Source organism: Lepus europaeus, chromosome 21 (genome assembly GCF_033115175.1).
Source record: "Lepus europaeus isolate LE1 chromosome 21, mLepTim1.pri, whole genome shotgun sequence".
Lineage (NCBI taxonomy): Eukaryota > Metazoa > Chordata > Mammalia > Lagomorpha > Leporidae > Lepus > Lepus europaeus.
Window position 1 is genome coordinate 16,935,055 of NC_084847.1, and position 12,033 is coordinate 16,947,087.

The 12,033-nt window shown below is 42.0% G+C and overlaps 1 protein-coding gene across 1 annotated transcript in view; it reads left to right on the forward strand.

Moving 5' to 3' along the window:
- Positions 1 to 7,166: 7,166 nt before the first annotated feature.
- DNAH3 (dynein axonemal heavy chain 3) overlaps positions 7,167 to 12,033 on the forward strand; it is a 176,547-nt gene continuing 171,680 nt past the window's right edge. Inside the window, exons 1-3 of the mRNA XM_062180013.1 lie at positions 7,167 to 7,224; positions 10,826 to 10,930; positions 11,428 to 11,650. Of these exons, the coding sequence (XP_062035997.1) occupies positions 7,195 to 7,224; positions 10,826 to 10,930; positions 11,428 to 11,650 (358 nt within the window). The 5' untranslated portion in view covers positions 7,167 to 7,194. The remainder of the gene's footprint in view (positions 7,225 to 10,825; positions 10,931 to 11,427; positions 11,651 to 12,033) is intronic.

The following is a 12,033-nucleotide window of genomic DNA, read 5'->3' on the forward strand; positions in this document are numbered from 1 at the left end:
GTGGGTTTTTTTAAGTTATTTGTTTGACAGAGTGACAGGGAGAGATCGACATAGACACATCTTCCAACTGCTGGTTCACTCCCCCAAATGCGGGCAACAGACAGGGCTAAGGTAGGCGCCAGGAAGTCCATCGGAGTCCTAAGTGCATGGGCCATTGTGGCCTGCCTTCCAGGCACGGTAGCAGGAATGCTGACTTGGCAGTGCGGAGTAGCCAGGACTCTAACCGAGCTCTCTCCCAGGTGGGATGCAGGTGTCCCAAACAGCGGCTTAAACCGCTGGGCCACAGCGCCCACTGCTGGCATCTCCCTTTTACTTATGGTAAAGTTTGGAGCCAGAGCTACAGCACAAATAAACCCAAATCCCTCAGTTCTAAGGATCCAAAGACGAGCAGGAACTCAGGTTTCCTGGCCCAAATCCACAACCTATTAGAGCAGACTTTCTCAACAGCAGGGTTGTTAACATTTTGGGGTGGTAGTTCTGTTTCTGGGCTGTCCTGTGTATTGTGGGATATTTAATAACATCCCTGGCCTCTACCCATTTCATACCAGTAACAAACCCCCTCCCAGAAGTTGTAACAAAATGTCCCCAAATATTGCCAGATGCACCCTTGGGAACACAGTTGGCCCCTGTGGAGAACCACTACCAAAGGGCATACTGGGAAAGACCATAGACTGGGTATCCAACAGTCTTGGACTGTGGTCCCAGGGCTGACTCTTAATCTGTGACCTGGGCAGAGCTACCTCTCTGAGCCATGGCTTCTTCTGTAAAATGGGACCAGAGAGGCTTCCATGGTGGTGCAGTGGGTTAAGCTGCCCCCTGCGACACCAGCATCCATATGAGCCCTTGTTCGAGTCCCAGCTGCTCCACTTCTGATCCAGCTCCCTGCTAATGCACATGAGAAAGCAGTGGAAGATGGCCCAAGTACTTGGAATTCTGCCACCCACATTGGAGTTTTAGGCTCCTGGCTTCACTATTGTAGTCATTTGGGGAGTGAACCAGCAGATGGAAGCTCTCTTGCTCTCTCTAACTCTGCCTTTCAAATAAGTAAATCTTTAAAACCAAACAAAACCTGGGACAGAGATAGGCCCAAGGGTTGGTCTCCAACTGCACAATTCGTGGGCACTTTCCATGTGCATGGGCCTTGTTGACTTACCTCTCCTCTGTAATCTGTGTCCATAGCAACCTGGAGAAAAACTCTAGGTAAAGAGCAGCAGTCACTGGACTATAATGAAGACTGAGGCAATATTGGCTGTAAAGAAATTATAACTTACATGGTACATAATAGGAGCTTAAGAACATTTGTTGCTATTATTAATTCTGCAACCCAATAGTCCTGGAAATAATCAGGCTGGTGGATAGAGAAGTAAGCTTGGGGATAAGGATAATGGTGATGATGATGGTGATGATGGTGAGGAGGAGAAGGGGGAGGATAAACTGAGGACTTCTACTCTAACTCCACACCAGCAGAAAAAAAGGAGCTAAGTGGAGAAAGGACATAAACAGACAAGTCTCCCTACATTCTTAAGCTTCAGGCAGTATTATTTGGCTTCATGGATTTCCTTGGCTACAATTATAATGGGTCTCTTTCGCTTCCCCTGTCCGCAAGGGAAAACATTTGTTTTTATTCTTGTTTCTTCCTTAGTATGACACACTGCAGCCATCATTCCTGGGATAGATGTTTCTTTGGGAAGCCAAATCGCCTGGAATTTTTGTTTAAGAGTGCCATCTAGGGGTGCCTCTGTGAATCCTCTAATTCCTCCCTCCTTTGGCATTTTTTGTAGGACCAGCCAGGTTTTGTTTCTCCTTATGTGTTGACTGCCTCTTCCACTAGTAATATTCCAGGACTGCCAGGATCCTTAGCATCTCTCCGTAGCATCAGGACTTGGCTCTCAATGTACATTTGATAAGTTGATAAAAATAAGTCCACATATTCTCTGAAGGGAGGAGAGAACTTCCACTTTGACTATGACCTTGTCTAAATAAGATCAGAGTCAGTGAACTCAAAAGGCCTCCATAGCCTTGGCAACTCATGACAAGAGTCTAGAGTGATTACTGATGCCATAAAAAAGAGTGTCAGTTTGTTAAGTCAACAACAGGAGTCATTGTGTACTTACTCCTCATGTAGGATCTCTGTCCTAAATATGCTGTACATTGTGATTTAATGCTGTAACTAGTACTCAAACAGTATTTTACATTTTGTGTTTCTATGTGGATGCAAACTGTTGAAATCTTTACTTAATATATGCTAAATTGATCTTCTGTATATAAAGATAATTGAAAATGAATCTTGATGTGAATGGAAGAGGAGAGGGATCGGGAGAGGGGAGGGTTGTGGGTGGGAGGGAAGTTATGGGGGGGGGAGCCATTGTAATCCATAAGCTGTACTTTGGAAATTTATATTCATTAAATAAAAAAATAAAAAATAAACGATACGTGCAATCCTCACAAAACACTTAAAAAAATAAGTCCACATAAATCCTCTCCTGTGCCTTTCCACAATTACTTGCTGCAGTGGACTAAATGCCCCAGCCTTGCCCCCTCACCCCAAACTCTCATGTTGAAATCCTAAGGGAGGTATTTGTCACAGTGATTAAGATTAAGATACTTGTCAGAATACCAGCCTCCTGTAGGAGAGTGCCTAGATTCAAATTGGCTCTGCTCCCAATCTCACCTTCCCGTTAATGCGCAGCCTGGGAGGCTGTAGGTAATGGTTTCCTGCCACCCAGCTAGAAGCTCTTTGCTTCAGCCCTGGGTTTTCAGCCCTAGCGTTTGAGGAATGAACCAGCAGATGGAATCTCTCTCTCTCTCTCTCTCTCTCTCTCTCTCTCTCTCTCCCTCTCCCCCCTCCTTCCCCCTGTCCCTCTGTCTTTCAAATTAGTAAAATAAAGAAGAAATCCTAATGCCCAATTTGATAGTATTAAAAGTTGAGCCTTTGGGAGATGCTTAGGTAATACAAGTGGAGACCTTATAAATGAGATCAGTGCCCATCTCAAAGGGAATTAGAGGTCCCTCCAGCCCCCTTTCTATCACAAAAGGATGCAAGGAGAAGTTGGCAGGCTACAACCCAGAAGAGAGTCCTCACTGGAACCCTACTATGCTGGCACCCTGATCTTAGACTGCCGGCCTCCAAAGCTGAGAAGTGAATGTCTGTGGTCACCCAGATTGTGGTACTTTGGTATAGCAGCCCCAACGGACAAAGATATTTGCTCCAGTTAAGCAATAATTTTAGGCTTCAGAAAAGATTTTCCAAGAGCACTGGGCTGTGAATTAAAAATATGTAAACTTCCCAGGAAGAGATAGAGACCCTAAAGTGTTAATGCTATAGAGATGGGGACAGCCTAGAACCTAGATGACCTTTCTCTGCCCCATCTTGCCAGCTGTAGCAAATAAACATGTAGCACACTTAGTCAAATATCAGTTTCAAGTACACAAGTGATAGCTTTTTAGTGGAACTACGTCCAAATGTTGAGTGGGTTATACTTATACTAAAAGTTCTTTTACTTGAAAAAGTGTTTATCTGCAATTCTAATTTAACAGGGCACCCTGTATTTTATCTGGCAACCCTAGGCACTTGTAGTTGAGGGGTTATAGAACTTGTGGTATACAGCTTGTATTGGGAATTACCACATGAAGTTAAATCAGATGACAATACCGGTGAAGTTGAGGTGGCTGGGGGAGGGAGATGGCACTTTCAGTCTCTTCTGCCAGGAATTTTATTTACTTTTCATCTTTCTCAAGCTACATGTATGTAGGGTTTTGATTAAAGCTACAGAACAAACTTCACAAACAGGTTCAAGTTCCAGCTTTGCTGTTGACATAACTGAGTGACAATAGACAGGTTATTTAGTGTCATAGTTTCCTCAACCATAACACTTGGAATAATTATAATTATCTTTAGGGTTGTTGATGTGATTCAGAGAAGTGATGTTCATTCACTAAGAGCTTAGCACTACTCCTAATCAACAGAAGCCAGTAGTATGGATTTAATGTTTTTGAACACAGATAAACTTAAAGGACACTAAATTTCGGATGGGAGCTCACACACACAGTCACGGGGCTCCATGGCACTTACCTAGCCCATTCTAGTTCTTCAGCTCATTGGATTAGTCACTTTTTTTTTTTTTTTTTGAAAATGAGGTTTCACACCCAATAAAGCAAGCCTGAAAATAACCCTATTTCTGTCTAAAAGTCTCAAGCCCATACCCTGGCTCGTGTATTCCAAAATGTATATACTTTATGGGAGAGTTTGATAATGTTAAGTGATGAAACAGCTCAGGGTTATTGTGACAGTGTGGATCAATTACAAGGAAAGGGTAAGAAAAGGGAGAAATGGAAGTACTCAGTGCTGTGCCAGTACTCTTCACCAAATATCAGAAATGTTTGTGTTCTGGACAGGGGCTTGGTGGTTTCCATAAAGCAACTGGACACAGTGTCTTCAGGAAAGAGTTCAGATTGTATTGAAGCTACTTATGAGCCAGGTCAACTTGGGAATATCATCTCTCTCAATTTGGGTTTTCTTATTCATAAAATGGGGACATCATGGAGTTTGGGGAAAATTAAATGAAAAAAAAAAAAAACAGATAGGCAAGCATGGAACCTAAAAACAGTAAGTCAAGCTTTGTTTTGAGACAACTCTGAAAGCAGCATGTAATGTGTGCTTTGAACATTGGAGCAGCAGCTACTATCGTCCCTTGTGTGTGAGTACTTGTGTATGTGAGTATGTGTGCTTGAATTGCTGTGTTTCTAATAATACTGATATTAGCCACAACATCTACAGAGTGCCTGCTGTGTCAGTTGACCAAACTATCCCAGGGTCCCCAGATGTAGCCTTGGTGGTGTTAAAACCCAGAAGAACATCTGCTGTTCTGAGTCTGCTGTGTATCCCGCTTCCCATGTTGGATCATTCTCTCCTTCTTAATTCTATTAGTATTAACAGACACTAGTCTTGTTTATGTGATCTCTTTGACTCTCAATCCTATCATTATGAGCAATTGTGAACTGAAATTGATCACTTGGACTAGTGAGATGGCATTGGTCCATGCCAACTTGATGGGATTGTATTGGAATCCCCTGGCACGTTTCTAACTCTACCATTTGGGGCAAGTCAGATTGAGCATGTCCCAAATTGTACATCTCCTCCCTCTCTTATTCCCACTCTTATATTTAACAGAGATCACTTTTCAGTTAAATTTAAACACCTAAGAATAATTGTGTGTTAATTAGAGTTCAACCAATAATATTAAGTAGGACAAAAAAAATACTAAAAGGGATAAAGTATTAAGTTGTTCATCAACAGTCAGGACAAGGGCTGATCAAGTCACTGTTTCTCATAGTGTCCATTTCACTTCAACAGGTTTCCTTTTTGGTGCTCGGTTAGTTGTCACTGATCAGGGAGAACATATGATATTTATCCCTTTTGGACTGGTTTATTTCACTCAGCATGATGTTTTCCAGATTCCTCCATTTTGTTGTAAATGATTGGATTTCATTGTTTTTTACTGCTGTATAGTACAGCAGTCTGGCCTCAGAATCAGCCCTTAAGGCATTCGGATCTGGCTGAAGAGCCCATGAGAGTGTTTTAGGCATGGAAAGCCAAGACACTCTGGCAAAAAAAAAAAAAAAACAAAAAAAAAAAACAAAAAAAACATCTAAATGAAAGATCTCTGCAAGTGAGATCCCAGTGGAAAGAATGGGCCATCAAAGAAGGAGGTACCTTTCTCTGAAGGGAGGAGAGAACTTCCACTTTGACTATGACCTTGTTTAAATAAGATCAGAGTCAGCGAACTCAAAAGGCTTCCATAGGCTTGGCAATTCATGACAAGAGCCTAGTGTGGTTACTGGCGCCATAAACAAGAGTGTCAGTTTGTTAAGTCAACAACAGGAGTCACTGTGCACTTACTTCTCATGTAGGATCTCTGTCCTTAATGTGTTGTTGAATGTGAATTAATGCTATAACTAGTACTGAAACAGTATTTTACACTTTGTGTTTCTGTGTGGGTGCAAACTTTTGAAATCTTTACTTAATATATGCTAAATTGATCTTCTGTATATAAAGATAATTGAAAATGAATCTTGATGTGAATGGAAGGGGAGAGGGAGCGGGAGATGGGAGGGTTGCAGGTGGGAGGGAAGTTATGGGGGGGAGAAAGCCATTGTAATCCATAAACTGTACTTTGGAAATTTATGTTTATTAAATAAAGTTAAAAAAAAAAAACCAGAAGGTTCCAGACAAACTGGGATGAATTGTTAGTCATCCTTCTAGCATGTGCAGATTGCTGTATAAGTATTGTCTTATTCAATCTTCAGAGACCAGCCCAGTGAGTTAGGTACTCACATTATTACAGATGGACTTGGAGAGATGCAGCAACTTGCCTAAAGTCACACAGCTAATTAACGGGAAGAGCAGGATCTGAAGCCAGAACTCTGAATTCTTGATCCCAAGACCTTCACCATCATACCCTGTGCTTTTAGACCTTTCTGGAGGCACAATTTCTTGCTGCTATTGCAAAACTCCCTCCCATCTACCTTTCTATTATAAACACTTCCTGCTGCCCAGCTGGATCCCCAGAAAAGGCAGACACCCAGACATGGAGCTAGGTCAAGCCCGGCCTTGTACGAAGGCTTAGCAGAAGTCCCTCCTCTCCTTAGCAACAGACGCTGAAGCTTGGTTACTGGCCCTGGGGGTACAACCTCCATCAGTGTTAAAACGATCCAGGGAGGAGGAAGGAGAAGAATGTAGGTTGCTGGGGGGTTGTTTGGGGTAGTGATTTCTCCCTGGTCTCTGTATTGACATGTAACTCTGCTTCAATTCTTCCTCTGCAGTGAACTCCACCCTGTGTGTTCCTGGAAAAGTTCCAAGCGAGGAGCCACACAAGGGAAAGGAAGAGGGACCATTGCTTGAAGAGTAGAAACCAGGGCAAAAAGCCTTCAAAATCCCAGTGCTGCGCCTTCATTCTCCAGTTTCCCTTTCTGTCGTCTTCTAACACGTTAACTCCTCAGAGGACTGAAGTCTATGACCTCATAGACGCAGCCCTGCGAACAGAACTTTCAGAAAGTTCCGTCGTTGGTGTTGTTCTCTTGGTGCTATAAGGAAATGTGAATTTCAGAGCAACTGGATAGGAGAGGAGCTCCTGTTCCTGGAGAAGCTGAGAGCTCAACATTTATTTTTTCATAGGCACAATTAGAGTGGACACCATGAGCGACAGGAATTGCTCAATTCAGAAGGTAGGTGTGAGATTTATGGCAGACGTGTCTTTTTTTTTTTTTTTTTTTTTGCCTGTATTTTCAGCATGTAGGGAATAAGAGTAAATATGGGAAAGGGGATTCTTTGATCACAGAGCAATTAACATGTTAGATTCCATTGACTGAGCAGGTATGTTAATCACATTTTTATGATGTGTGTTTTGAAATGTGATTTTTTTTTTTTTTTTTTTTTTTGCTGAATTAGACTTTTAGGCATCTTCAAGTTTTGCTGTTAAAAATTCAGGAAGAGGCACCTATTTGCTCTTTTTCCTTCTCTTCTGAGGCCATTCAGCCAAATATTCCAACCAACAAGTCCCAACTCTGGCTACACACCAGAATATTCTGGAAATATCTTTAAAACATAAGAGTTTTTTTTTTTAAGATTTATTTTATTTATTTGAAAGACAGAGTTACAGAGAGAGGTAGAGACAGAGAGAGAGGTCTCCCATCCGCTGGTTCAGTCCCCAGATGGCTGCAACGGCCGGAGCTTCACCAACCCAAAGCCAGGAGCCAGGAGCTTCTTCCAGGTCTCCCATGCGGGTGCAGGGGCCCAGGAACTTGGGCCATCTTCTACTGCTATCCCAGGCCATAGTAGAGAGCTGGATGGGAAGAGGAGCAGCTGGGGCTAAAACCGGTGCCCATATGGGATGCTGATGCTTCAGGCCAGGGCTTTAATCTGCTGCGCCACAGCGCCAGCCCCAAAAACATAAGAGTTTTAGCCCCACCACAAAATATTTTTGATCCAAAAGATTTGGAGTGAAGCACTAGAATTTATATTTCAAACTAAGACCCAAGTGATTCTGGTGTAGCAGGTCCTCAGACAAGTATTTGGGATCTGCCTCCATGAATATGCAGACATCGCATGTAATAAAAATTAAGTAGCCCATTCTACTCAATCTAGTACCATTCTACTCAATCTAACCATAATAATCCTAATTGTAAAAACCAAAATCCACTAGATTACCATACAGAGAAATGCCCAGATGAGCACTTAACATTGAAATTTTATCAAGTGGATTTGTTGATCATAACCAGGCTCATGCCCTAAAGTGAAAACTCCTTGTAATTTACTAAAGAGAAAACTTAAACCTTAGTATTTTTAACAAACCATTTTTCATTGCCAAGTGGTCCTTACAAAAATCTTCATCTCCTCTCCTTCAAGGTGCCTCAGAGAATTCTCTGCCTGGTCAACAGAACTCCCTTTGCTGTGTCCTAGGATTGGTTTCTAGATCTGCTGGCCTTATGTGTGATTCGGGTGTTCCTGTCCCATGGACTGAGATGTTTTCTGCTGTTAGAATATGACTCTGTATAGTCAACGACTCAGTCTATACCTCTGAACTACTTCAAAATTTTATTTATTTCTGCTCAGTTTCTGCTTCTCCTCATTGTGATCTACACAATTCTCATGGTTTTCTTTCTTTGTTATCCCAAGAATGATTTATCTATTTGCATGATGTGGTGTGTCTGTTGTCTAGTCTGAGTGCTGTTATTTCTCCTTCTTGTGGCTCTGCTTTCTTTTATGTTGGCTTTATTATAAGGCAGACTTTCCTCTCCATAACGCAAAGGTAGATGTTGGGAACACCAGTCATAAACATTCTCACAGTGACTAGTAAAAAGGGAGTGCCTCTTCCTGACTAGGTCTGGAGAAAATGTTAGGGAACACTGTATCAACCCAGCTGGGGTCACTTACTTCTCCCTGAACCAGTCAATCACTGTGTATAAAAGAATGGAGTATTCTTAATTGGTCAGGCCTGTTGCACATGCCTTGCCCTGGAGCCACGAGCTGTGATCCTCCACACATTACAACATAGATCAAAATTGAAACAGAGCCAGTTCTGTCCATTGGGGTTATATTCTTTTTTTTTTTTTTGAAAGAATAACTTCCCAATTGGTATGAGGGCTGAAAATCAGGTTCACCCCACACTAAGCAGAAACATGAATGCCAAGATACCTCCCAAGTAATGTTAATATCGTCCTTGACTGCTGAAGGTCAGGGTTCCACTCTTAATCTTATTGTAACTCACTCAGGATGTTTGAAGTTTGTGGTATTTGCTTGTTGCTTTTTTAATGAAGATTTTTATTTGAAACAGATTTAAAAGCTAGGCCAAAGGAAAGATTTTCTATTGACCACATAACCTTCTTGCTTCCAAAGATGAAATACTGACAGCCTTAACTTTCAGTTTGTGAGCTCAGGCATTCCTATAGTTAATAAAGTGCCATGAGTGAATCTGATTGGCCAAAATTTCTGAGAACCACTAACTTAGGCCATGAGATCAGTGAACCATTCTGTTTTTAAAAATCCCAGGCTGAGTACATATCTTTATGTGTTTACCTGTTTATGTTTAATTTTAAGATCCACAGCCTTCCTAAAGTGATTTTCCGTGTGACATTTGCTATTTCCAAAGTGTCGGCAGGATGCAGAGTAATATATATATATTTAGAAGCTACTGACTTAGAAAACAAATTGGCCTATTATGCGACTGGGAGGTTTTCCTACCTTCTCTGAATCTTGATTTCTTAAGCTAGAATGTAGGCATAAGAAAATCTCATAATGTTGTGCCTGGCCCTTAGTAATTTGAAATAATGGTAGATATTATTGCTGTTGTTGTTATCTGATGAAGTAGATGTTCCAAGGGAGATAATGGAGGTTAACTTGAGTCAGCAGTGAGGGGTTGGTGGGCCATGGGAGCTGGCACACTGCGAATGGCTGAGTCATGTATCTGTCTTCCACCCCCACCACCCACCAATTATTTTGAATGATTTTTTCAAATAAATTGATGCAATAATGTTTCATCTTATAAGAGTTAAGTCCAAAATCATTGCCAAAGGTGAAAGTCACAGAGAACAAAATTGCCCTTGAGAATCTCTCAAACCTTTGAAGTGCTGTACAGCAACACATCTCAGTAAGTCCAGGCCAATGGTTGCTCCATCACAGTGCCAAGTAGTTGTCCTGCATATAAAGGCTGAATCTTAAGACAAAAACACACATGATACCCTTCAACACTGCAGTTGCTTTCAGCTCTGTTCAGGAGAGGTAGAAAGGCACTCAGGGACTGAGGCTTTCTGTGGAAGATACAAGTTCACTCCCAAGTATATACTCCCTGAATGGAATAGTGGATTCAAATATCCACACTGTTTAAATGATGTTTTTCCTTTTCACATGAAGCACATAGAGTTGCTTATGTATATTAAACACACATAAAATGTAATCGGTGCTACTACCTGATCAAATTTCTGTTCTATATGTGAGATGCAAGAGTCCATTTTTAAAAGTCACCCTCTTTTAATGACACCTTAAGATAGAGTGCCTGAGGAGATGCCCTCAGAATCTGAACACTTCCCAGTGAGAGGTGAATATCTGAGTTTGCTCATAGATGGGGAGCCAAGCAGAAGATGCTGAAGAAGAGGCACACTGATGTTTAAAAAACAAACCATATATAATGGATGGGAAGAGAAGGGTGTGTTATGGAGAACCCTCTGTACCTAAAACATTTTTGGGGGAGCTCTTTAATCCCAACCAACTTCAAAGGCTTGAAAATATTTCCTAATTTCTAAGGATTGGCTTTCTTCCCATACCACACAGTTCACCAGAAGTGACTCAATACATCACATGAGCCACTCCCAGATGAGACCAGAGCTACCCCCTCTGCCTGCCTCTGCTAATGAAGAACCCTCTGAACTCTATCAGGTATGTTTGCCTGGCTGTCAGCTCTTCTGTTGAGGGTGACAAAGTAGAGAACACACCTTGCCTCTCTAGGTATTCAACAGGTACTCGTGGGTAGTGGAGGACTGACGTCAGATTTCACAAGTGAAATTAGCTGCTTTGGTCATTTCTGCTACCAAGAGAGGCTGCAGCAAGTGTGGGAGAAAGATCTATGCTCTCATACAAAAGTGAGTTCGAATCTGGCCTTCCCACTCACCTGCTATGTTATCTAAACTCTGTGAACTTCTGCATCTTAATCGTAAAGTGAAGGTAAATATACCTACTTTCTAGCCATGCTCATAAGGAATAAAGGCAAGGCTCACAAAGTTATTTTTCATGCCTGCTGTTTCCCCTGACATCAGAAATTATGATCACAGTAGTCAGAGAAGTACAATTGATGTCCATTCAGAAGCTATTTCCACTGAGTGTGTAGGAAGTAGAGGTATCCCTTGTCATGTTTCACTGTGCATTTCCTCCGTTAGACCATCATGTCACACAGCATTTACCCTCCCTTGATGCAACGTACATCATGGACTCTGGCTGTGCCCTTCAAAGAGCAGCATCACCACCGTCGACCCAGTGACACCATTGGCAACAACTACTCCTTGATGGCCCGAGACCTAAAGCTGAAAGACCTGCAGAAAATCTACCAGCCAGCTACCATCAGTGTCCCTAGGGTCAAGGCTGACCACCAGCTACCATCAGGTACTTGTGGCAGTGTACAATACCTGTGTAGAAGTGGGCTTTGGTGTGAAACTTTCTAACCCTGTGTTCTAGTTGGATCGCAGCTACCTTTGGGATAACTTCATTGAGCTTTATTCTCTTCATCTATGCAATGGCAATGATTGTAGTATCTAACATTTATGGACAACTTACATACACCAAGCACTATTTTGTGTACTTGCGTTATTGATTACTCCATGACAAATTGCCCGCATAACTTTGTGGCTTAAAACAACTACTGTTTATCTTACAGTTTCTATGGGGCAGGAATTTGGACATTTGGGTCTGTCACAAGCCTGTAATCAAGGTGTCAACCAAGGCACAGTCATATAAAGGCTAAGGAAACCTCTTCCAGACTTACTGAC